This window comes from Myotis daubentonii, chromosome 1 (genome assembly GCF_963259705.1).
Source record: "Myotis daubentonii chromosome 1, mMyoDau2.1, whole genome shotgun sequence".
Lineage (NCBI taxonomy): Eukaryota > Metazoa > Chordata > Mammalia > Chiroptera > Vespertilionidae > Myotis > Myotis daubentonii.
This window is the reverse complement of record NC_081840.1, coordinates 93,933,208-93,961,136: the sequence shown is the minus strand read 5'-3', so window position 1 is coordinate 93,961,136 and position 27,929 is coordinate 93,933,208. Positions and strand designations below refer to the sequence as shown.

The 27,929-nt window shown below is 38.9% G+C and overlaps 1 protein-coding gene across 3 annotated transcripts in view; it reads left to right on the top strand.

Moving 5' to 3' along the window:
• The window catches only part of OPTN (optineurin), a 55,232-nt gene extending 27,868 nt beyond the window's left edge, over window positions 1-27,364 (top strand). For 2 of the 3 annotated variants that reach the window (XM_059711256.1, XM_059711255.1), the window contains 8 exons: window positions 1,907-2,009; window positions 7,303-7,418; window positions 12,239-12,388; window positions 12,939-13,032; window positions 14,975-15,133; window positions 18,411-18,541; window positions 19,580-19,662; window positions 24,642-27,364. In XM_059711256.1, the coding sequence (XP_059567239.1) occupies window positions 1,907-2,009; window positions 7,303-7,418; window positions 12,239-12,388; window positions 12,939-13,032; window positions 14,975-15,133; window positions 18,411-18,541; window positions 19,580-19,662; window positions 24,642-24,769 (964 nt within the window). In that variant the 3' untranslated portion in view covers window positions 24,770-27,364. The remainder of the gene's footprint in view (window positions 1-1,906; window positions 2,010-7,302; window positions 7,419-12,238; window positions 12,389-12,938; window positions 13,033-14,974; window positions 15,134-18,410; window positions 18,542-19,579; window positions 19,663-24,641) is intronic. The other variant, XM_059711257.1, reaches the window with a different exon arrangement.
• The last annotated feature ends 565 nt before the right edge of the window (window positions 27,365-27,929 follow it).

Sequence of the window (27,929 nt, the reverse complement as noted above, 5' to 3'; positions counted from 1 at the left end):
TCAGTTATCTTGGAATCTCCCTTTCCCATCTACCTGTGGAATTCCTTCCACTCTCCTGTGTTGGATCACCTGTTCCCTGAATCCAATGTTTTTCTTAATCTTAAAAAAAACTTTTTTTCAAATAGGGCTCATGACATCTCTAATTTACTAAGAAAATATATGGGGAGTATATTTTCTAAGATCTGCATATCTGAAAATCTCTCTATCTTCATACTTTATGGATAGTTTGGCTAGATATAAAATTCTATGCTGGACATAATTTTCCTTAATTTTGAATGCATTACTTCATTGTATTATAGCTTCTGATATTACTGCTAAGAAAGCCATTATAATTTGATTCTTAATCTTCTGGAATGGAATTTCTCATGTGCTTTGGAGTGAGCCTCTTTTTCATGCACTTATTCTGGACACTTGGGCTTTCATTTTGCAAACTTGTGTCCTTCAGTTCTTGAAAAAATGTCTTGAATTAATTTAGGTATAATCTCTTATCCTCATTTTTTTTTTCTGTTCTCTCTAACACTACTCATTATGAATTGGACAAATCTTCCAATTTCCTTAACTCTGTTCTTCTTCTTTCTCTCTTTCTTCTCCTTTCTGATACATTTGATCAACTTTCATCTTCCTTTTTGGAGGGAGGGTGGGGTCCTTTGAATGTTCCTTTTTTATAATGTTGCATTTTGTTTTGGTTGTAATGTTTCCTGTGTCTTTAAGGATATTAATGATAGTTCTTTGGAAGTTCCAACCCCCACTCCAGCATATTCTAATTTAAGTAAATTGCATTTGTTGTCATTTACTTTTTTCTGTTTCCATTTAAGATTTTCCTCAAGTGTCTGGTAATCTTGCTGTCTGATCAAATATAAGGGGGAATTAGAAGCTAACTGTGTCACGTGTAGGGAGATCTGGCTTGGAGATTTCCTTAGGGAACCCCATGTTAGAAACATTAAATCTTTTCAATCCTCCTGGTCACATACTCCAGAGGAAACTTCCAGTTTCCTGCCTGGAGGGTACTTTTCTAGATGCCAGGATTCTTGAGATTAATAGAAGACTGAGGTTCTCAGTACTCTGTGTGTAAGCTCCCTGGTTTTCAGAAGGAAACCCTAGGCCTCAAGTCTGACTAATGAAGGGTCCCTTTATTTTGCTATCTTCTAGTCCTTCTTACTAGTAAACATACCCTTTCTTTACTCAAAGGTACCTGTTGTCACCAACCCCTGAGCCTTTTGGGTTCAAGTTGAGTTACATCTTGGCTCTGTTGGCTTCAGATCCAGACTTTTGGGGCTGCCAAGTGAGTTCCCACTCACATCTATGCTTCCCAAATCTTATTTTTTCTTCTTCTTCCTTTCTCTTTGTTCTTGTAGTATATGGCTTTTTAAGTCATTTGGGGTAGGGGGAAAATTGCATATATTCAATCTACCATTTTTAACCACAAGTCTCTTTCATTTTTATTGGGGCTTTCATTGATTATGATTCAGTGGAAGAATGTTCCTACATTTGTTTGTTTTTAGGGACTTGTAAACTTAGATGGGTCCAACAAGAAATGTCTTTCCTTCTTTGCTGAATTCTTATAAAGGACACACACACTCATGTAACACAGAAGCATGCACATGTGTATACACACAAGTTTTTAAAATATTTGTGTTTATGTCAGTGACATGAAAAGAGGCAGTGTTTTTCAGTCTTCAGGATGAATTATACCTTTTACCTCTGTGTGCATTCATCTCTTAATTCAGTTCTAGCCAATTTTAGGATGAAAGCTAAACCAAAACTAATACATTGAATGCAAAGAGATTTTTAAAACCCCTGATCCTTTATCCAAAATTTGAACAGTGTTCTTTTTGGTGCTTCTGCAATTGTTATTCCTTTTGAAATCAAAGATTAAATAATTTCTCTATATTCTGTAAATTTTTAGAATTTCTGATTTTGAAAAGAAAGCCAATGATCGTTCGGAGATGGAGACCCAGACAGAGGAGAACATAGAAAAAGAGGAAGAAGAGAAGAAAGACACAGAAACTGTGGGTACTATATTTGTAAGATTGTTCTCACACCCATAACGAACATAAGAGTAGTACACAACCTGGAGTCAAATCTTGTGATGTGTTATAGCTTTAGAAATTTAGAAATAATTTTAACATTGAATATTTTCTTCTTCTGTCATAGTTCCTTGTCCTGATTTGAATTTCATTCATTGTAAATTGTAGTGAGATGTATTCCTAACCTAGTGATTTTAGGAAATCACTCTTCTTCCTCTTCTTGACTGATTTCCTCTCCTGAATTCCTAAGAGAAAAGGCCTGGTAAATGAGAAAGAATGTTGACTACTTTATAATGAGATCATTTGAGGATATGGCTCAGAAACTTGAATAGAAGTAAAAGATATTGGTTCTATCCCACTATTGGTTTGAGTAAAATAGTTTCAATGAGAAAAGTTCATTGTTTAATGGCAACTCATTGACTATCTTGGAGTCTGAAAACATAGTCTTAAACCTAGGGAAAGTTGATGAAGCCAGGAAGTTGTAAGAGCCACAATTACCGGTGAAGTCTCCCCCCACCAGCCAGAGGAGCCACCACAACTGTGAACAGCACCCATCAGAGGAGCTGCTACTAACTGAGGAGCAGCTGCTACCACAACCGCCCTGAGGAGCAACTGCAGCCCAAGGAGCCACTGCCACCCAAGGAACAGCCACTGAACGACTCAACATCTAGATATGGCAGTACGATCAAACATGGGTAGACAAAGAAACCCCCAAAGGAAAGAAAAGGAAGACTCACCAGAAAAGCAGCTAAGTGATACAGAGGCATGCAACATGACAGAAAAAGAATTCAGATTAAGGGTCCTAGAGTGCATAAACCGGATGGAGGAAAAAAAATCAACAACTTATGCAAGAAGCAAGAAGAAACAGATGAAAAAATCAATAAATTATGTAAGAACCAAGAAGAAATGAAGAGTGATATAGCTGCAATAAAAAACACCACTGAAAGTTTCAACAGTAGACTAGGAGAAGTGGAGGACCGAATTAGCGAATTAGAAGACAGGGAAACAAAACACACCCAAACTGAACAGAAATTGGAGAAAAAAATTAAAAGACAGGAGGAGAGCCTAAGGGAGCTATGGAACAACATGAAACGAAACAACATACAAATAATAGGAGTGCCAGAACAACAGAAAGAGGAACAAGGGTTAGAAAACCTATTCGAAGAAATAATATCAGAAAACTTCCCAGAGGTGGGGAAGAAAAAAATCACACAAGCACAGAGAGTCCCAAACAAGGTGAACCTGAAAAGACCCACACCAAGACACATCATAATTACCATGGCAAATGTTCAGGACAAAGAGAGAATCTTACAGGCTGCAAGAGAGAGACGGAGAGTTACATTCAAGGGATTGCCCATTAGATTATCAAATGATTTCTCAACAGAAACACATCAGGCCAGAAAAGAATGGACAGAAATTTACAAAGTGATGCAAAGCAAAGGACTGAATCCAAGAATACTCTATCCAGCAAGGCTATCATTCCAAATTGAAGGGGAAATAAGCTTCACAGACAAAAAAGGCTAAGGGAGTTTATCACCACCAAGCCAGCAATGCAAGAAATGCTAAAGGGACTGGTGTAAAAATAAGAAATAAAAAGCTAAGAAAGAAAACAGCCACACAAAAAAAGACATGGCTACAAACAAGTACCTTTCAATAATAACTTTAAACGTAAATGGACTAAATGCTCCAACCAAAAGACATCGAGTGGCTGAATGGATAAAAAACCGTGACCCATACATTTGTTGTCTACAAGAGACCCACCTCAGAAGAAGGGACCCACACAGACTGAAAGTGAAGGGATGGAAAAATATCTTTCAGGCAAATGGAAATGAAAAAAAAGCTGGGGTAGCAATACTTATATCGGACAAAATAGACCTCAAAGTGAAGGCCATAACAAGAGATAACGAAGGCCACTTCATAATACTAAAGGGATCAATACAACAAGAAGATATAACCCTGATAAACATATATGCACCCAATGCAGGAGCACCAAAATACATTAAAAAAACTCCTGAAAGATATGAAAGGAGAGATTGACAACAATACAATCATAGTAGGGGATTTTAATACACCACTGACATCACTGGATAAATCCTCTAGACAAACAATCAGCAAAGAAACAGCAATCCTAAATGACTCACTAGATCAGATGGACTTAATTGACATCTTCAGAACACTTCACCCCAAAGCCACGGAATATACATTCTTCTCAAGGGCTCATGGGACATTTTCAAAAATAGACCACATATTGGGTCACAAACAAAGTCTCCCCAAATTCAAGAAGATTGAAATAATACCAAGCATCTTCTCAGACCACAATGGCATAATATTAGAAATAAACTACAATAAAAACAACCCAAAATACTCAAACACTTGGAAGCTGAATAGCATGTTATTAAATATTGATTGGGTTACCAGTGAGATCAAAGAAGAAATTAAAAACATCTTGGAAACTAATGACAATGAAAACACAACAATCCAAAACCTATGGGACACAATGAAAGCAATCCTGAGAGGGAAGTTTATACCTCTACAGGCCTATCTCAAAAAAACAAGAAAAAATGATAGTAAATCATCTAACTCTACAACTCAAAGAATTTAAAGAGAGCAACAAGAAAAGCCCAGAGTGAGCAGAAGGAAGGAGATAATAAAGATTAGAGCAGAAATAAATGACATAGAGACCAAAAAAACAATACATAAAATCAATGAAAACAAGAGCTGGTTCTTTGAAAGGATAAACAAGACTGATGAACCTTTAGCCAGGCTCACCAAGAAGCAAAGAGAAAGGACCCAAATAAACAAAATCAGAAATGATAGAGGCGAAATAACAACAGACCCCACAGAAATACACATGATTGTTAAAAAATACTATGGACAACTCTACTCCAACAAATTAGACAACCTGAAGGAAATGGACATATTCCTAGAAAAATACAACATTCCAAAACTCAATCAGGAAGAATCTAAAAATCTCAACAGGCCAATAACTATGGAAGAAATTGAAGCAGTCATCAAAAACCTTCCATCAAACAAAAGCCCAGGACCAGACGGCTTCACAGGGGAGTTTTACCAAACATTCAAGGAAGAACTAAAACCTATCCTCCTCAGACTACTACAAAAAATCCAAGAGGAAGGGACACTTCCAAGCTCATTCTATGAAGCCAGCATCACCCTAATACCAAAACCTGGTAAAGACAACACAATGAAAGAGAATTACAGGCCAATATCCCTCATGAACATAGATGCCAAAATCCTCAACAAAATCTTAGCAAATCGGATCCAGCAGTACATCAGAAAAATCATACACCATGACCAAGTAGGATTTATCCCAGGGATGCAAGGATGGTACAATATCCGCAAATCAATAAACGTGATACATCACATAAACAAATTGAAAGAAAAAAACCACATAGTCATATCAATTGATGCAGAAGAAGCATTTGACAAAATCCAACACCCATTTTTGATAAAAACTCTCAGCAAGGTGGGAGTAGAAGGATCATACCTCAACATAATAAAAGCCATATATGACCGGCCCACAGCAAACATCATACTCAATGGACAAAAACTAACACCATTTCCCCTAAGGACAGGAACAAGACAGGGATGCCCACTCTCACCACTCCTGTTCGATATAGTACTGGAAGTATTAGCCATTGCAATTAGACAAGAAGAAGAAATAAAAGGCATCCAAATTGGAAAAGAAGAAGTAAAACTGTCCTTATTTGCAGATGACATGATATTATACATAAGAAACCCTAAGACTCCATCAAAAAACTACTAGACTTAATAAATGAATTTGGCAATGTATCAGGATACAAAATTAATGCCAAGAAATCTATGGCATTTCTATACACCAATAGTGAACTTACAGAAAGAGAGACTAAAAAAGCAATCCCATTTACCATCGCACCAAAAAAGTTAAGCTACCTAGGAATAAACTTAACTAAGGAGGTAAAAGACCTCTACACAGAAAACTATAGGACGTTGAGAAAAGAGATAGAGGAAGACATAAACAGATGGAAGAACATACCATGTTCTTGGATTGGTAGAATCAACATCATTAAAATGTCCATACTACCCAAAGCAATCTATAAATTCAGCACACTTCCCATTAAAATATCAACGGCATATTTCACAGGCCTAGAACGAACTCTCCAAAAATTCATCTGGAATAAAAAAGACCCCGAATAGCTGCAACTATCCTGAGAAAGAACAAAGTAGGTGGGATCTCAATACCAGATATCAAGCTGTATTACAAAGCAAAAAAAAAAAAAAAAACTACAATAACCCATACAATTTAGCTAATTCATTTATTTAACAAATACATATTGAAAGACCCTCTACTTTCTAGAAAATGGAGAACATTTAAAAAACTGAGATGAAGGGACAACCCGTGAGTAATAGTCCCCAGTTCACTAAAACTATTTGACCAATAATAGATAAAGAAGTACTGAGACTTCCAAGGCACCATAAAAGTCACTGACAACAATTCTAGAGCTTCCAGGAGAAAGGTGGTACAGAGAAAAGAGTTGAGTTTATTAGAAACATAAACCTGACAGAAATATGGGTTTGAGTTGCTAACTGAATAAATTAGATTATGCTTTGACACCACTGTGATCTATGATCCCCGGAACTATGATCAGGATTAATTTTGATTATGGCAAAGTTGTTATCACAAGTGCATCCCAATTGATCTATTAATACTCTAGAGGTAACAGTTGTATCCATAACTTTTTTTATATACAAGATATTTGGGGCATTCATTGTCAAAAGTTTAATCCTATCAACAGTCTTTTATTATTATTATTATTTTTTATTTTTTTTATTGCTTAAAGTATTACAAAGGGTATTACATATGTGTCCATTTTTCCCCCCGCCCTAGACAGTCCCCTAACCTCCCCTATCCCCCAGTGTCTTATGTCCATTGGTTATGCTTATATGCATGCATACAAGTCCTTTAGTTGATCTCTTACCCCCCTACCTCCTGCCCCCCAACCCTCCCCGGCCTTCCCGCTGCAGTTTGACAATCAGTTTGAGGCAGCTCTGCCTCTGTATCTATTATTGTTCAAAAGTTTATAATGGTCTCTATTATCCATGAATGAGTGAGATCATGTGGTATTTTTCCTTCATTGACTGACTTATTTCACTTAGCATAATGCTCTCCAGTTCACCAGTCAGTCTTAACTGGACACTAATGGTTCACACTGTTTCCCCACAAAGAGGTGCTTTTAATCTGTGATGCAAATTATGTTTGGGATTTTCTGTATGACAGGTTGGAAGTGAAGTGGAAGCCTTGAACCTTCAGGTGACAGCTCTGTTTAAGGAGCTTCAGGAGGCTCATATGAAACTCAGTGAAGCTGAGCTAATGAAAAAGAGACTTCAAGAAAAGTAAGAATGAGAGATGAATTTTATCTTCCTTCATAAAATGTACATTTTTATATAATACTAGGGGCCCGGTGCACGAAATTCGTGCACTGGGTGTGTGTGTGGGGGGGGGAGTGTCCCTCAGCCCAGCCTGCCCCCTCTCACATACTGGGAGCCCTCAGGCGTTGACCCCCATCACCCTCCAATCACAGGATCGGCCCCTTGTCCAGGCCTGACGCCTCTGGCCTAGGTGTCCGGCCCGGGCAGCGGGGACCTGGAGTGGCAGCGGGGTTGGGCGGGGGGGGGGGGGCCGCGATCGCGTGGGCTCCACCCCTGCCCCTGCAGGATGCCTCTGGCTGAGGCGTTCGGCCCGGGCAGCGGGGACCCACAGCTGGAGTGGCCCCACGATCATGGGCTTCGCTTTAGGCCCAGGCATGGGGCCCATAGCTCCTGGGACTGCCAGCTTCGACCGTGCCCAGCTCCCATCACTGGCTCCACCCCTACTTCCTGCTATCACTGGCCAGGGTGGAAAAGGCACCTGATTCTCTGATCATGGCTGGGGGGCAGGGCAAAGGCGGCCCCAGGGCCGCCTTTGCCCTGTCCCCCAAATCTTAGCTCCCCCCTGGGTTTCAGATCACTGTCAGTGGCAGGGGGTTTCTTCCTGCTTTCCCTTTTGCCTCCCTGCATTGTGCCTACATATGCAAATTAACTGCCATCTTGTTGGGAGTTAACTGACAATCTTAGTTGGCAGTTAATTTGCATATAGCCCTGATCAGCCAATGAAAAGGGTAGCTCGTACGCCAATTACCATTTTTCTCTTTTATTAGTGTTGATATTATATAATTAAAATGTGAATTCAGAAAACACTAGTGTTCAGGTTAATATATAAACATGAAACACTTATAGTGATGTGGGGGAATGGGGCCTGGGGACTTCGATTCTGCTGTTTGGGGACATTTGTTAAGCATGCTAGCCTATCAGAGGACCTGTAAAAAGCAGTGAAGTGGATCTTTTGTGACTTACATTAGCTGACATGTGAACAAACATAAAAGAAAGCTGCAAATATCAAGAACTTAAGTGAGATTTACTTAGAAAAAATTTTTTTCAAATAATTATAAAGGCTAACATATAAATTGAGAATTTTGTATTTGCTGGTTTCTCTTGATGTAAGAGGTTACCCCCACCCCCACAATTTAAAAAAGTTAAGTTGATGTTCTTTTGGCTTAGTAGGCAAACATATTCCCAGCCCCAGCATAACATACAAACATGTTTGCTTCGAGTTACATTTTCCAAGGCTGTAATTTCCAACATGGCAGTTATAGCTAAGAATTTGGCCAAACAGACCTTAGGTTGAAATATGGATCTACAATTTATTTGTGGTATTAACATTGGGCAAGTTATTTATTTAACCTCTCTGAGCCTCAGTTTTATTATTTGTAAAATTTGTGTCATAATTCCTATGTCATAGTGTATTAAGTGAGATCATGTTTAACATGCTTGGCATTGATGCCTTGCACATAATTATCACTGATTCATATTTGCTATTATTATATTGTGCTGGGGTCCAAACCCAGCAGGTCCAGGGGTCCCCAAAGGTGTGGACGGAGTCAGCGAAGAAGGAATGACACGGAGACAGCATTCAGTTGATCAGCAGCCTAGCCAGGATCTCTAGCCAAGTTCTGGTCAGGATCTCCAGCCAGGTTCTGTGTCCATGTTCCCTCGCTAGGTTCTCCAGCCAGGTTCTGTCCAGGTTCTCCAGCCAGGTTCAGTCACCAGGTTCTAGTCAGGTTCTCTTGCCATGTTCTATCCAGGTTCTGTAGCCAGGTTCTGTTTCTAGGTTCTTCAGCCAGGTTCTCTCACTAGGTTCTGTCTCTAGGTTCTGTGGCCAGTTTCTGTCCAGGATCTTTTGCCATGTTCTCTCTAGCAAAGTTCTTCTGTCTCTAGGTTCTGTGTAGGTTCTGTCCAGGATCTTTTTCCATGTCTGTCTCTAGGTTCTGTCCCAGTTTCTGTGTGTCTAGGTTCTGTGTTGGTTCTGTGTCTAGGTTCTGTGTCCTGTTGTCTTGTTACATCTGTATTTATACCAGTTGATTCCAATCCTATCAATCTCTATTCCAAAGGTTAGGGTGTTTCTTATCTCCATTCCAGGGAGTAAAGATGATGTAGCTTAAGCATGATTGTTCGTAGTTAAAGTGATTAATTACCCGCCTGGCACTTAGTTAAGGGGTTTTATTCCCTCCCTAACTTCAGGGGAAAATCCCTACCTGGGGAAACAACCTTTCTCAGAGAGGTGACCTTGGTTAAAACACATAGTGCCAAGAAGGTGAGCAAACATATTAAGAACAGTATGTCATATATGCCAGGTCCCTTGAAACAGCAAGGATGGACCGGCTCCCAGCAATATTGAAATTCTTTGTTTGATCTTTAAGAGAACTTAGGGTATTTGCTTTTCCCCTGTTGAATCTTTGTCAGAAGTCATAGTCTTTTTGCTTAACAGAACCCATCACTTTTTTTTGTTGTTTTGTTTTGTTTTGTTTTGTTTTTAATTAAATCTTTATTGTTCAGATTATTACATTTGTTCCTCTTTTTTTCCCCCCCATAACTCCCCTCCTCCCAGTTCCCGCCCCACCCTCCGCCCTCACTCCCCACCCACTGTCCTCATCCATAGGTGCATGATTTTTGTCCAGTCTCTTCCCGCATCTCCCACACCCCTTTCCCCCACAAGAATAGTCAGTCCATTCCCTCTCTATGTCCCTGATTCTATTATAATCACCAGTTCATTCTCTTCACCAGATTATTTATTCACTTTATTCTTAGATTCACTTGTTGATAGATGCGTATTTGTTGTTCATAATTTGTATCTTTACCTTTTTCTTCCTCTTCCTCTTCTTAAAGGATACCTTTCAGCATTTCATATAATCCTGGTTTGGTGGTGATGAACTCCTTTAGCTTTTCCTTATCTGTGAAGCTCTTTATCTGACCTTCAATTCTGAATGATAGCTTTGCTGGATAAAGTAATCTTGGTTGTAGGTTCTTGGTATTCATCACTTTGAATATTTCTTGCCATTCCCTTCTGGCCTGCAAAGTTTCTGTTGAGAAATCAGCTGACAGTCGTATGGGTATTCCCTTGTAGGTAACTGAGTTTCTTTCTCTTGCTATTTTTAAGATTCTCTCTTTGTCTTTTGCTCTTGGCATTTTAATTATGATGTGTCTGTGGTCCTCTTTGGATTCCTTTTGTTTGGGGTTCTCCGCGCTTCTTGGACCTGTAAGTCCATTTCTTTCACCAGGTGGGGGAAGTTTTCTGTCATTATTTCTTGAAATAGGTTTTCAATATCTTGCTCTCTCTCATCTTCTGGCACCCCTATAATTCTGATGTTGGTACGCTTGAAGCTGTCCCAGAGGCTCCTTACACTATCCTCGCATTTTTGGATTCTTTTTTCATTCCGCCCCTCCGGTTGCGTGTTTTTTGCTTCCTCGCATTTCAAATCATTGACTTGATTCTTGCGCTCTTCTGGTCTGCTGTCGGGAGTCTGTATAATATTCGTTGTTTCAGTCCGTGTATGCTTAATTTCTAGTTGGTTCCCCAACATAACATCGAGGGTCTCATTAGTTTTGTTGTAGATCTCATTAAGTTTATGGGCGGCTTCTAAACAGTTCTTGAGAGACCTTAAAAGTGTGGTTCTGAACTCTATATCTTCCATTGACAATTTTGTCCTGTTTCTTTGTCTCCGCATTTTGTTATGCTTCCTTGGTTCATCCCCTAGTGGTCTTTGTGCGCAGTCTTATAGTTAAACTTTGATTGTTGTAGCTAATACCAGGGAGGGTCTGACCTCCAGGCCAAGTGGCTATGAGAATCAGCTGTGTCAGCAGTGAGAGAACTTCTGTCCTCTAGGGAGGTGCTAATCTAGCCTTTGCCTGAGGCTATCTGGCAAATGCCTCTGTGCAGGGCTTGGGTAGGGTAGGTTGCACAGGATCAACAGGGTGGGCTGGAGAGAGCAGTTATGGCGGCTCTCAGTCCTGTCCCCAGGGGCTCTGCCTCTCTGAGTCCCCGCACCCGCTGCAAAGCTCAGAGAGAAAGCTGCACTCGCTCTGACCAAAGCCAGACAGTCCCGCTTCTCCCGTTTGAGTCTGGGTCCCTGAAGACTCGCCCGTATCTGGAGCTCAGCATCTGCGACTCCCTCCCGATTGAAAACAACAACTGTGCCCTCCGCCGCCAGCCCGCTCCGCGCACTCTGCACCTCAGAATTTGACTTCAGCACTGCGCCTCCTCTGAGTGTCCGTATGCGTTTCTCTTTCCTCCTAGTTGTAGGACTTCCACTCAGCCAGCATTCCTGTGGTTCTGGGTGATGTCCTTTCCGTCTTTTAGTTTCACTTTTGAAGTAGTTGTTCAAAGCAGCAAACTCCGGCGTTAACCTATGCCGCCATCTTGGTTCTCTCAGAACCCATCACTTTTTAAAATACAAAAGATATCCATTGATCACCATATGAGAGGCATCTTCAGGCAATTTACTACTCTGGTCTGTGACTAAAAAACAAAAATATATTTGCATGACTACTTAATTATTACAAGTGGGCAGTAGTTTGTGTGATCTTATATCTGTGCTTTTGTATGTTAGGCATAATGGTTCAAAAATATGTACATTTTTTTATGTGTAGGGATAGGGTTCAGAAAAACTACTTGCTTCTAGTCAAGAAGGAGGATAGAATATTTTATTTTGTACTATTAAATCCTTGAAAAACACAATCCCAAAATTCTTTATATTTGCTACATAATCTTTGAATTTGTTTAAAAACCACAGAAAATGAAGGAGCCTTGTATATCTTCATGTTATTTCTACCTTTCTTAGATGTCAGGCCCTTGAAAGGAAAAATTCTACAACCTCATCAGAGCTGAATGAAAAGCAAGAGCTTGTTTATAATAACAAAAAGTTAGAGCTACAAGTGGAAAGCATGCGATCAGATATCAAAATGGAGCAAGCAAAAACAGAAGAGGAAAAGTGAGTATGCTGTGATTGAATGGCTACTTGCACAAAGAAGATAGAATAGCTTTTTTATACAGATTGAAATTAGGATTTGAAAATACATTTACATTTTTTTTATTTTATTTGAAGGAGTGCTAGGAGACTTTTCTGAGGAGATAAAATTTAAGTTTTATAACAAACATAAAAATTACTTGTAATCTTATTTTGATTTTTTGGAAAAAACTGTTTTCTTTGAGAGTAAGAAAATGCTTGTAGGTGGTGGGATGGTAAAAGTAAGAGAAAAGAGCCCTGGCTGGTGTGGCTCAGTTGGTTGAGCATTGTCCCATACACTGGAAGGTCGCCGATTTGATTCCCAGTCAGGGCACATGGCCAGGTTGTGGGGTTGGTCCCCAGACAACACAATCAATGTTTCTATTTAAAAAAAAAAAAAATCAATAAAAACCTTTTTTCTTTAAGTAGGAGAAAAGATTTTGCTCCTTGAGTGTTCAGAAGGTTGAGAGGCAAGACTGTAAGTTTCCATGATATTTTTCCCCAAGATTCCATTTCTCAATTTCTTTTTAAACAGGTCCAAATTAGCCACTCTACAGTTGACACACAACAAACTCCTTCAAGAATTCAGTAATGCATTGAAAACAGTTGAAGAATTAAAACGGAAAGAGGTACTCATAGAAAAAAATACTTTGATAGCCTAGTAAGGGATGGAAACTATTGAACATTTTATATGTAAAGTAGTTGCATTGATCTTTAACTAAATCTGGTTTCAAAGGTTGTTTTTCAGTTTATAATTGACTAGAGGCCTGGTGCACAAGATTCGTGCACTGGGGGCAGAGGGGAGTCCCTCAGCCTGGCCTGGGTCCTCTTGTAGTCTGGGACCCATCTGGGTATAGCCAGCAGTCAGAAATCCCTCTCGCAGTCTCGGGCTCTCGCAATCCGAGACCCCTCGCTCATTACCGCCTGCCTGCGCTTGCCAACCATGAGCCTGGCTTCTGGCTGAGCAGCGCTCCCCCTGTGGAAGCGCACTGACCACCAGGGGGCAGCTCCTGCATTAAGCATCTGCCCCCTGGTGGTCAGTGCGCATCATAGCGACCGGTCGTTCTGCTGTTTGGTCGATTTGCATATATGGCTTTTATTATATAGGATAGGATTTCTTGTGTCTAAGTGCTTATAACTTCTGATGTTCCATGTATGTACAGGCATACCTCAGAGATATTACAGGTTCACGTCCAGACCACTGCAATAAAGCAAGTCACTTGAATTTTTTGGTTTCTGAGGGTGTATAAAAATTATGTTTCACTACACTATAAAGTGTATAATAGCTTTATGTCTAAAAAATCTACATACCTTAATTTAAAAAATACTTTATTGATAAAAAATGCTAACCATCATCTGAGCCTGTAGCAAGTTTAATCTCTTTGCTGGTGGAGGGAAAATTTGTAATAAACACAGTATCTGCAAAGCACAATAAAGCCAAGTGCAATAAAATGAGGTATGCCTGTATAATGTGCTTTTTGTACAAACTGGTGCAAATGTCCTATCGTCAGGGAGTAAACTAGCATTTCTCAGAATGGGTGGGTTTATAGGAGAGCTGAGAGCATGGGCTCCTCTGTGAGTAGTGCATAGTGAGATTGCTGGCTGGGGCTGGAGAGGACATCTACTGAATGGAGCTATTACAAGACTAGCTTGTCTGCTATCAGTGAGCCTAAGACCCTGGACTTATTGGGCTGCAACTTAAATTAGTAATAATGCCCAGCATGATGTGATCATTTTAACACCATGGATAGGTATGTGAGGTTACAAATGTGTTAAATAACCTAATGGGAGGAGTCCTTTCACAATGTATACACATATCAAATCATCACATTATACATTTTAAATATCTTATAATTTTATTTGCCCATTTTACCTCAGTAAAGCTGGAATAAATAAAGATGATGGAAGCTTTGACTTAGATGGAGTCTTTGAGCTTATATCCTTATAAATACACTTTTTTGTTTTTCATTTATTTTTTAATACGTTATTGTTCCTCTCTAGGACCTATTACATTTTTTAAAATATATTTTTATTGATTTCAGAGAGGAAAGGAGAGGGAGAGATAGAAACATCGATGATGAGAGAGAATCATTCATTGAATGCCTCCTGCATGCCCCTTACTGGTGATCAAGCCCACAACCTGGGCATGTGTCCCTGACTAGAATCTAACCGGGACCCTTCAGTCCACAAGCCGATGCTCTATCCACTGAGCCAAACTGGCTAGGGCTAGGGTATACATTTTTAATGTAAACATTTTTCATCTTTCCACCGTCTTTACAAAGTATGAGTAATGTGAATGAAAAAGTAGCAATATTAGCAAGTTACAACCTCACTGAAATGAATTATAATTTCCCTAATTTTAGTGTCTTCTTTTTTATTGTTTTAAATTAGATAATTATTATTTGTAAGTCATAAGTTAAATGAATATAACTTTCCAAGTAAGTTATCATTGCTAATTAACAAAACCGTGTAGAGCCAATCATTTAAAAAAAATAAACCGTTAGATAATCTTCTACTAAAATAGACTGAATTGTTTGAAAACCATTTCTAGAATAAACTTGTCTTTTATAGTCAGAAAAAGTGGATAAAGTGGTGCTGCAGGAGCTAAATGAAAAACTGGAACTGGCAGAGAAGGCACTGGCTTCCAAGCAGCTTCAAATGGATGAGATGAAGCAGACCATCGCCAAGCAGGAGGAGGACCTGGAAACCATGACAGTTCTTAGGGCGCAGGTAAGCTGAGTGAAGCCAACCCTACTTATATTCTCAAATAGGACTTCTTTTATTTTATATTATTTCCGTTAATATTTTTTTAAAATTTTTAATTGAAGTATATCACATGTGGAAAGTGCACCAAACTTTTAAGTGTAGAGCTCAATGAAGTTATCCATTCTACAGTTGATAGTTGAATTATTTCCAGTTTGCAGAATTGTGATTGTTACTGACATTCTTGTGCATGTCTCTTTGTTTACCTGTACACTTTTTTTCTGTTGGCTACATAACTAGGAATGGAATTGCAGGTTCATAGAGTGTGCACGTACTGAGTGGTTCTTCTTTAATGAAAAAAAATTTTTTGTTTAATAATTCTTTCATGTTGAAAACATTACATAAGCCCCCCCTTTTCCCCCCATTGACCCCCTCCAGCCCCACCCCCACCCCAGGCCTTCAGCGCCCTATTGTCTGTGTCCATGGGCTATGCATACATGCATACAAGGTCTTTGCTTGGTTACCTCCCACCCACCCACCCTCCCCCACCTTCCTTCTGAGATTCCACACTCTGTTCCATGCTTCCATGTCTCTGAATTCACTCTGTTCATCAGTTTATTTTGTTACTTAGATATGAGTGCGATCATGTGATACTTGTCTTTGACTGACTGACTAATATGCAAATTGTCCCCTTGACTGGGAATTCAACTGGGAGTTTGACCGCTAGCTATGACATGCACTGACCACCAGGGGGCAGCACGGACCATGGCAGGATGCGGTGACGCGCTGTGACCTCTCGCCAGCTACCTGTGGGCGGGGCTGACGGGGACAGAGGTGCAGTGAGAATATGGGGTATCTGCTGAGCTCGCTCTCACGCCCCCTGCTACCCTCCCCCGGGATGGCAGGGCTCGTCTGGCAGGGAAGCCCCCGTGCTCAGGTGCCGGGTGCCCGCAAGAAGACCGGCCCGTACCCCACACGGCCTCTTCTGGGTAAGCCAGGCCACAGCTGCCAGGACCGCAGGGGCCGGTCGGGCTCCCCATGGGTTCGCGCAGGAACCGGTCTGCAAGGCCAGCTGGGAGAGAGCACGGTGCCCGCCCGGCTTCCGTGCAGGGCCTCTGGGTGGCCCAGAGGCCCATGCTGTGCCGGGGCCCATAGTGTCTGGCCGCGCTCACCCCATCTCCGCATGGGGACTCAGACACCGTGACTCAGGCAGAGGGGGGCACGCAGGGGCCTGGCAGCCCAGGGCCCAGAGATCAGCTGGGACCTGCCCTTCCACACCAGATGCTCACACTTCGATCACCGGCCAGGCCTAGGGACCGCACCTGTGCACAGATTTCGTGCACCGGGTGTCTAGTTTTTAATATAACAATGTTGAATGGACTTAGGGCTTTAATTTTATTTCTATAGGAACAGAATCTCAACCTGAGCTCTTTATAGTGTTTTCTTTGTTTGGGCACCTCATGATACTGTAGTCATGTACTTCTGCCACATTCTACACACAGACATTTGTTTTGTTTTGATGAATATTCTTGTTCATTTACTCAACAAGTCTCTTTTTGAGCTGGGGATATAGGAATGGACAAAACAAAGACCCAGTTCTTAGTGGCTCAAATCTGAATTGAAGACTCTTTTTTAAAAAAAATATATTTTATTGAGTTTTTACAGAGAGGAAAGGAGAGAGATAGAGAGTTAGAAACATCGACGAGAGAGAAACATCGATTCAGCTGCCTCCTGCATGCCCCCCACTGGGGATATGCCCGCAACCCAGGTACATGCCCTTGACCGGAACCGAACCTGGGACCCCTCAGTCTGCAGGCCGATGCTCCATCCGCTGAGCCAAACCGGTCAGGGCTGAATTGAAGACTCTTAACTCAAATTTAGGTCTGACTTAAAAAAGCCCATGATCCATCAATGATAACATAAAATTTTGGATTACTCGCAAATGGCAGGAACTCCCTTCAAAGATCTCTTTATTTACATGCTTTCTTTTTGAACTACAATTGTGATGGAATATTTAAAATTTTATTAATTTACTTTTAAAAGTAAAGATTAAAATTTATATCCTAGAACCCCTAAATTTGAAAATAAAAACGCCCTAATTTTAAATATAGCAAGTTAAAAACTGGTATTAGAATAATGCTCAATTCACTATTAAGTAGTTCATTTTTACTTTATAATTTTATAACTTAAGAAATTGCTATCATGATATAATATTTATCTATTTCTAGATAACAAATTGCTCTCCAAACTTAGCAGCTAAAACAATAAGCACTTTTTATCTCACACACTTTCTGTGGGCCAGGAATCCAGGAGCAGCTTAGCAGGGTGATTCTAGCTTAGGGTTTCTTATGAGGCTGCACTCAAGAAGGAAGATCCATTTCCAAGATGTTTCACTCGCCTGGCTGTGTGTGGAAAGCCTCAGTTCCTCACCTGTGGGCCTCTCTGTATGGCTACTAGAGCACTTCATGATGGCAGCTAGTTTCCCCCAGAGCAAGTGATCCAGGAGAGAACAAGGCAGAAGCCATAGTGTCTTTTATGACCTAGTCTCAGAAGCCACACACCATCACTTCTGCAGTATCCTAGAGGTTACACAGGTTAGCCCTATTCATTGTGGGAGGGGAATACACGAGGTCATGAATACCAACAGGTGGGGATCACTGGCGCCACCTTGGAGGCTGCCTCCCTCTATGGGAAGTGATGTGGTATATGGAAGAGTCCATGGTTTATGGGCTTCAATCTGAGTTCAAATGCTGGCTTGACCTCTTAAATAATCTCCCAAAGATTAAGAGCTATTGAACTTGTAACATGAAATGAGCATAGCAATTTTACATTCCCAGGATTTTTGATAAACTGAAATAAGATAGTCAACATAGGACTTTACATGTGTTTAGAATTCAATAGCATCTATTTATTATTTTAAATTTAACTTAAGGCCAGCCTTCATAAATATACTTGACAAAGTAAATAACCCATTTACTAGTACTATGTTAAGCTAATCCTGAATATTATTTTTTAAAAAGAGACCAAAGAATTTTACTGAATTTATGCTATATACAGTACTTAAACCATCTCTATCAATGTAATTGCTGAGTCCTAATTGTTTAAAGTGCACACACATACACAACTTGTGTCTTTTACTTGAAGGTAGTTGGAAAGTCCTGGTCACTGTATTTGTTTCTAGCAGGAACATGTACCTGTCATAGACATACCACGGCTGCAGCAATGCCTGTTCACCTCAACAGGTGAGCTACAGAGAATCCACCTCATCTGGATAGTAACTGCTGTCTCTTTCTTCCTCTAACAGATGGAGGTTTACTGCTCGGACTTTCATGCTGAAAGAGCAGCAAGAGAGAAGATTCATGAAGAAAAGGAGCAACTGGCATTGCAGCTGACAATTTTGCTGAAAGACAATAATGTTTTTGAAGATGGAGGCAGGTAACGTGAGGGCAAGACTTACAGCATATCAAAGACGGTTCCTAATCTGAGCTATAAGAATCTCTGGTTGCACTTCACGTGGGTGCCTATGCTTAGTTTGACTTACAAGACTTGGCAGTGTTTTGTGAAAACCTGATCACGGTCCTTGCTTTTAGATTAGCTGTAAAAACATGACACTGAGTTTCAAAGTCATATCTTGCCATTGTTATAGATGAAATAGTCCTAACACTTTAAATAAATCTGTTATATATCTTAAAAGAAATACTGCTAAGTTACTTCTGTCCTTTACATTTTCATTTTGAGAAAAAATTGAAATATATAGAAAAATAAAAATACAGAGATCAAAATACACACCAATATGAATCCCATCCAGAATTGACAGTTACTCATATTTCTTTTATTTGCTTCAAGTATGTTTTTTCTTTTTATTAAAAGAAAAAAGTATATTTTTATTGCAGATGAGATTGAAGTCTTGTTGTTCCCCAGCCTGCATTATATTTCTCTCTCCCTTTCCCCATACTGCCTGGAATTTTGTGGGTAGCATTCCCATGTTTTATATTTTTACATATATACATATCTATATAATATCTTAAAATAATACTGATTTTTCTATGCTTAAGGTACAAAATGATCACTACAAATATTGTTTTGCAACTTGCTTTACATAACATTGTGATTTTTTTTGAATTGTGTAAATATGTGCAGATTTAATTACTTCTGTTTAATTGCACTGTAGTGTTTCGTTAGAAGTATGCCACTTTTTTCTAATACATTCCCTTACTAATTGACTATTTGGTTATTTCCTAATTGATTTTTAAAAAAATCTTAATTGTTATTTACTTTTACTACATCATGTCCTAGTACCAATAATATTTCCAACTCAAGTTAGTCTTAAGTTCTGGTTTCCTGGTTTCTATGCACCTTGGCATTGTATACAGTTCAGCTCGTTTTTTTCTCATATTTCTACTGAATGTGTGCTTAATGTTGTCATGTTTCAGGATTTTAGAACATCACATAGAGTATTGCTTTTAATCCCAGCAGGGAGTCCTTGATGGAAATGCAGAGCCGTCATGGAGCCAGAACCAATGACCCTGACCAACAGGACTACCTCGTTCAAAGAGGTGAGTCATGTGTGATTTTAAGCTTTCAGGAATCCAGGGAATAACTATACTCGAAGAAGATGCTTGAAAAAAAGTTCCTCTACATCCTATATAATGGATTTCAAATCAAGCTACCAAAAAATGTAGTGCCCATCAGCCTATTTCCATAGTACTCTGCTCTCCATCCATTTCCTATTGAATCCAGACCAGACTCTTCATGCGGACATCTAAGGCCTGGCTTAGCCAAACTTTTAAGCCTTCTCTCACTGCATCCCCTGCAGCAATTAGCCAACTAAATCATTCCTTGTTCCTTGAACTTGCCATAAACTTGTATACCTACATATACTTGTTTATGGAGTATCCTTCATGTAGATGCCCTTCCCTCATATCCTTGTATTCCTCCAGTCTCTCTCATCCCATCCTTAAAAACCATTTCAAATACCAGCTTTATGATACCAACAGAATGTGACCTCTCCCTCCTGAATTTCCAAAGTACTTTATTCCTCTTTTAGTACTTTCCTGCTATCTATAATAATAAAAGCATAATATGCTAATTAGACTGGACAGGAAACGTCCTTCCTGACAAAGCCGAAGCAGCTGTGAGGGCCGAGGGCAGGCAGCCGTGGCGGGGTTATGGGGGCGGTGCCTTCCCCTGATCAGCCGGTCACCTCCGTAGAGGGAGATCAGACTGCGGCTTAGGCCCGTGGGGAGTGGGCCTAAGCCGTCAATGGGACATCCCCTGAGGACTCCTGAACTGTAAGAGGGGGCAGGTTCTGCTGAGGGACCCCCAGCCAGTGCACGAATTTTTGTGTACTGGGCCTCTAGTTTATTATAATTATTTATATGTTCTAAATAAATACTTAAGCCTCTTTTAAATAAGCTCTCTCAGAGCATATATCTTCACCCACCACCTGTTACCATTTATTGAGAGTTTACTGTGAGTGGTCCCTGCGCTGATCATTTCATTCATATACATTATTTCATGTAATCCTCACAAAATTCTATCAGATATGTATCATCACTACCTTACAGAAGGCAAGGTTAAATTACTCAGGATCACAAGGTGAATTAGGGGTAGGACTGGACCATTAAACCCAAGGCTATATGAGCCTCATGGAACCCAAGGTTATCTGTCCCTTAACCTAACTACATGGTACTGCATGAAATACTGTCATTAATTATGTACTACAAACAGATTTTAGTTTCCTGAATGAAATTGATCATGACACTTAATAAAAAGTAAGATGCTATGTTTATATGGCTTTAATACACTAGTAATAATATTCTGTAATTTGTAATAAATCACAGTCTTAGTACTAAAAAGGGAAATGTGTCCTTGATTCTAGATATGAAAAAAAAACAACACTCAAAGGATCAAAGACTGACATGACAAGAAGAAAAGTTAATATAATGCCAGTAAGAAGAATCTGGGTTTAGGATGTCATCCTAAATTTCACATAAAACTGTGAAATTTCTTTAAATTCTTTTTTAACGCTGGACAAGTCTGCCCCTTCCACATAGCAACTGACTATTGAAATGGAACTAGATCACAATGTTATCAGCAGCAAGGAAGTAATATTAGTATGTATAGTTAAATGTTCAATCTTGGGGAAATGCCTCTGAGTACCCCTTTTACCTTCCATCTCCTCCTATTCCCCTTACCACCACCACCAAAATTCTTTTACAGGAAAAAAAAATAGTAAAAAATAGGAAAAAAAAAAGTAAATATTAGCAGTAGTAATTCAGGTACAAGTAAACATAGTATTCATGGGACAGAAGGAGCAGCATGTGAACTGGCATAAATACTGGCCTCAGGCATGTTTAGCATCAGTGAGTAAGCTATGTTCTCTGAAAGCTGCATCTACTCACTTGAGCACTGCTATGCATTTTCTCTAACCTAATTTTAAATATCCTAGGAACATCAATATACCTCATATCTAGAAGTACCTACACACTTGTCTTGAGTCAAAAGGGTGATCTCTTGCACCTGGATTTTTAAGGGACGATTTCCATTCATTATAACTATATAAGACAAATGCTTATTTACATGAAAAAGAATTGAAACAAGAATTGGTCAAACACTCTTTGGTTTACATTTATAATCTAAAAATCATCACAAAGTGTAAATTTATTCCTAATAAGCTTTTTTGTTTTATAAAAAAACAATATTCCAGAGATAAGATGTCTTAAGATTTTTTTTTTTCATTTTCTAACAAAGCTGCCTTAAATAGGAGCCCCTCTCAGTAATTTCAGCAGCAGCAGCAGCAGCCATCTAAGTGTCTAATCTGGTCTAGGTCACTGGCTGAGAACAAGGAAACAAATGGGCATAAATCATGGTCAGATCCGTGAGGGCTTATGGTCCAGTGCAGCGGTTCTCAACCTGTGGGTCGCAACCCCTTTGGGGGTCAAACGACCCTTTCACAGGGGTCGCCTAAGACCATCGGAAAACACATATATAATTACATATTGTTTTTGTGATTAATCACTCTGCTTTAATTATGTTCAATTTGTAACAATGAAAATACATCCTGCATATCAGATATTTACATTACGATTCATAACAGTAGCAAAACTACAGTTATGAAGTAGCAACAAAAATAATTTTATGGTTGGGGGTCACCACAGCATGAGGAACTGTATTAAAGGGTCACGGCATTAGGAAGGTTGAGAACCACTGGTCTAGTGGGAGAGATAGGATGTGCACATACAAATATGAATTCATAATACAAGATAAGACTTCAGTAATAGAAATAATACTGCTAAAGATAAGAAGAAAGGATGATCATTAAGGGCCAGACAAGTTGAGATAGGCTTTGAAAAGATGTGACTGTAAGCTTGACCTTTAAGATAGGATTTAGATAAGTTCAGTATGAGAACGAAAGGGCAAAGGCTGAAATGAGTGTAATGTGTTAATAATGAAAACTGACTAAGCTTATTTTATAGTGAAGAGCCAGGAGGTAGAGGGAACCCATAATCCCAAGTCTGAGTCTTTAAACTTAGGCAAGGACAAAAAAAAAAAAAAAAGGCACACTTTAATGCAATGGAGCTTTAAATGAAAGTCAACAATCCCTGAGAGTTGGCTGGTTGTTCTCTAGAGCAGGGTTTGACAAACTGCAGTTCACAGGCCAAATCTGCCCTGTTTTAATAAAGTTTTATTGGGACATAGTCATGCACTTTTGTTGACTTATTGTCTTTGGCTACTTTCATGCTATAGCAGCAGAGTTGAGTAGCTGTGACAGAAATTATATGACATGCAAAGTCTAAAATATAGGGTGGGGCAAAGTAGGTTTATAGTTGTGAGTATGTGAAACAGAATTTATTCTTGTATTATTTCATAATTATTGTATTATTTTCCATTCAAACAAGTATAAACCTACTTTTGCCCCACCCTGTATTTATTCTCTGGCCCTTTACAGAAAAAGTTTACTGATCCCTAATGTAGAACAATGAGACCATTAGAAAGCTCCCTGCTACAGGGACAACAATATGGGGGTGCCAGAGCAGGGTGTGGGAATGGCAGTAAAGGCAAGTATGGGGGGTGAGGGGGCTGGTGGACACACCATGTAGTGTGCAGATGTGTGTTGTGGAATTGTGCACCTGAAACCTATATGATTTGTTGACCAGTGTCATCCCAATAAATTCAATAAAAGGGGGGGGGCGCGGGCGGGGGAAGAAATCTCCCTGCTTTAGAAATCATGCCTGTGATCAATATTTCTATTCAAGGGTACTTCTAAAGTTTGCTAAACACAAACTTTCTATAATAGTCTCAAATGTTATTCAATTCAAATATGCTCAGAAGCAAATAGTCATGTTAAACATTACCTCCACTGTCATCTTCCAAAAAAACAAACATTTGGGGATTTGAATGAAATTCTGGAGATCTGTGTGGAGACACTACAAAACCAAAATGGTCTGCATTTGTCCAGAAAGGTCAGATGAAGGAGATGCCCCAGGAACCAGAAATCATTTCCAGCACCGACCACAGTTTACTCATGTGTGACCTACCTAGAGTCAATGCTCATTTCAAGCATTCTTTGATTTAGACTCAGTCCCATTCCAAAATTGGAGGAAATAATTCTTCAATTCTTTCTCCTCACTTACTTTACCTAGATAACCCTTATTCATTCTTTGGCCTCCTCTCAAGTAGAGTCAGCCTCAATCAGGGGGCCTGTCCGCACACAGCAGTCTGAGCCAGGTGCCTTTCTGTCTTCCCACTAAACCACCTTGTGCATGACACAGCCATGGCACTTCCCTCCTATGCCACGCTGTCACTTTTCTTGTCTCACACCCCCATTATATCTGTGTCCCTCTCCTCCATCTCACAGGGTACTCAAAAATATCTGCTGAATTAACACAATTATTGTCTTTGCTTCTAGGAAGATACATACTGTTCTAGGATACCACCTCTCCATGCTTTCTCATCATTTTCTCTACATCTCTCCTCTTTAGCTTATATCCTCATCTATGTCTTTCTTCTCTCAAGTATTCTAGGTTTTACTAGAGCATCTATTTCCTGGTATCTAGAAATAAAACCATGTATTTTCATGTACCTAGAACCCAGAATAAAGCCTAAATCTTAAAATAATAGGGAAGCAGGTACTACTTTTGGAGATTTTCTGTTTGTGTATAGATTACTTCAGTATAAAACAAAAATGACCTTGACCAGGGGTGGGCCACAATGGGTTCTTAAACTGGACTGGAGGGCCGGAACAAAAGCATGGATGGAGTGTTTGTGTGAACTAATATAAATTCAAAGTAAACATCATTACATAAAGGGGTACGGTCTTTTTTTTTTTTTAGTTTTATTCATTTCAAACGGGCTGGATCCAGCCCGCGGGCCGTAGTTTGCCCACGGCTGACCTAGACTCACTTCCTACTAGGTATAGAGTACAATGTTTAACTGATGTTAAAATTAACCATCTGTTATTAAAGTCCATCAAGTAAGACTGCTTGTAACATGGAAGGAATGGAATAATATTTCACTTAATGCTTATTCTCAGGAGCTGAAGATAGTAACTGGCAGCAACAGCAGCAGCAAAATATACCAATTCATTCTTGCCCCAAATGTGGAGAAGTCCTGCCTGACATAGATACATTACAAATTCATGTCATGGACTGCATCATCTAAGTGTTGACATTTCGCCTCCCCCAAACTGCTGGTAAATGTCAGATTTCTTTCCTCCAAGAGTTCTACTTTTGTGTTATTTGTTTTCACTCAAATATTTTGGCTCATTATATTTCTTTTAGGAGAAAGAAAACCAGTATGTTCCGTATAGGACATTTTTTTGTGTGGATTTCCATAAAATCGCAAAATAGAATTCTTAACATACCATTCTTCTGATAATACAATCATTTCTTTAAATGTTCAGTTTAGGTGAGCATTGAACTATTTGTTCATGCAGTTAATGAGGGTATGACATCATGAGACATAGTAAATGTAATTATATGGAAGAAGTATTACTGGTAAACTTTACCTTTTAAATAGGCAGGAAAAATGAAGTGGTCACAGATTTCTCCAAGAAAAAAGATCTCTGAAGTATTTGTGAAATAAATTATATTATTATTTTTCTTCATCCATTTAAGACAAACCTATTTGGGTTATGTATATATGTGTATGTTGTAATTCTATTGCAGCCACAGTTGTACCAAAGTTATAATGTGGCTTTTTTCATATGAGCACTCTGAGCTTTTTACTTGGCCATCAGGACAAAGGGAAAAATTTTGGCCTAGATGAAGTGGATACATTAGGGTCACTGGATTTGATAGAACCACAGTGCAAATAAGTCATCTTTGTTCTTTCATTGTGCTGCAGGTATGTGGGCTTGTACAGTAGAAAGTTTATTCATTTCTAAAAAGAACCACTATTTATTCATTCTCTTCCTAGATTAGGCTATATAATCACAACCATAAAAAAGTTATTGCAAAATAAAATTTTGCTTATGACTCTTTCACATTGTTCATATGGGATTAGCTAATTTCATGGGATGCATTTTCTGGATTCAGCTTCATATAAGCTTATTGCTTGATTCAGATCTGTTTTGTATATTCTATAAATATGAGCAAATCTCTTTACTAGAGACCAGTATGTGTTGTTTGAATTAGAAAGTGTTCTAGCTAAGGAGGTGAAAACATAGGGATGTGCCATATTTTGTGAACCTACAGTTATTAGCTAATACTGGGCCTGCCATAAAAGTAAACAATAACCTATGAATCTAGAGCCTATAACATTTAACTGAAAATTAAAATATCTCCTGTTGGGCTTTGTCATAAGAATCTCTCCTAGACAAACTTGATTTAATACACTCATATACATACACATATGGAATCAAACAGGAAATCAAAGAAAAATGAAATCAAAATAGTTCATTATGCCTTCATGCCAAGAGAACACACTGTACAAATTCAATAGCAATTTAGATTAAAAGATTTTCCCACTTCAGCCCAGGGAGAATGTTTGCTTAAAAACATTTCTAAAATTAACTATGAAAATTTTACTTTTAATTTCTTGCTTAAGGCTTCTAGTTTAATTTTTCTCTACTACTTTATACTAGAGAAAATAGGTTTCTATATTATCTTAAATAAAAAAGCAAGCCAAATGGTTTTACATTTAAGTTTTAGGGGATATTCTTTTACTTTGTTCAAGTAAAAATACTAAGTTGGTAACAACTCTGAGATACCTAGAAATCCTCTAAACACCTGGAGATTAAATAACACACTTGTATATAGTACATGGGTTGAGAAAGTCTCAAGAGAAATTTAAACAAATAAAATGAAAATAGAACATCAATATTTCGGGAATGAAGCAAAACCAATGCTTAGCAGGAAACCTAAAGCATTGAATGCCTATATAGAAAAGAAGAAAGATCTAAAATCAATAATCTAAGCTTCCACTTGAAGTAAGTAAAAAAAGAATGGTAAATTAACCCGCCCAAAAAGCAGAAGAAAATAAATAATAAAAATTAGGGCAGAAATCAGTTAAATTGAAACCAGGAAATCAATAGAGAAAAATCAGTAAAACCAAAAACTGATTCTTTGAAATTATCTATAAAATTGGCAAACCTCTAGCCAGGCTAACTAAAATTTTAAGACACAAATTACTAATATCACCAGCAGTGAATAATTGGGACTTGAAATTAAAAAGCACAGTAACATTTATATGAGCACCAAAACGTGAAATAGGTATAAATAGAATAAAATATGTACAAGATCTGATGAAAGAACTCAAAGAACTAAGTAAGTGGAAAGATATTCCACATTCACGTAAAGGGAGACTCAGTACTGAGATGTCAGTTCTTCCCACCTAGATCTATAGATTCCACATGATCCCAATCAAAATCTCAATAAGTTATTTTGTAGATATCAACAAACTGATTATAAAATTTATACAGAGGCAAAAAAACTCAGGATGGCCAACACAGTATTGCAGGAGAATAAAATTGGAGGATACTACCAGAGTTCAAGAAATACTGTAAAGCTATAATAATCAAGATAGAATAGTGCTGGTGAAAGAATAGACACACCTATCAAAGGAACAGAATAGCAAGCCCAGAAATAGACCCAGAGAGTTCACTGGTCTTTGACAGAGGAAAAAAAGCAATTTTATGGAGAAAGGATAGTATTTTCAACAAATGGTGCTGGCACAACTGGACATCCATGTGCAAAAGATAAAAAACCTGAACCTATACACAGACCTTACACCTTCTACAAAAACTAACTCAAGCCACAGACTGGGAATAGATCTTTATAAAACAAATATCTGATGAAGGACTAGTATCCAAAATATAAAGAACTCTCAAGACTCAACAGTAATAAAACAACCCAATTTTTTAAATGGGAAAAATAGGTACCTCACCAAAGAAAATATAGAGAAGGCTAATGAGCATACGAAACGATGCTCAATGGTATGTGTCATTAGGGAATTGCAAATTAAAACGAGATGCTACCACACACTTGCTAAATGGCTAAAATCCCAAACAACAACAGCACCACATGCTGGCAAGGATATGGAACAACAGGAACTCTCACTTGGTGGTGGAAATGCAAAATAGTACTTTGGAAGACAGTTTGGCAATTTCTTGAGAAACCAGGCATGCAATCCTTGGCATTTACCCAAATGAATCGAAAACTTATTTCCACACAGAACCTGCACATGAATGTTTATAATAACTTTACTCATAATTGCCAAAACTTGAAAGCAACCAAGATGCCTTTCAATAGGTAAAAGATAAACAAACTGTGATACATCCAGACAATGGAATATTATTCAGTGCTAAAAAGAAATGAGCCAT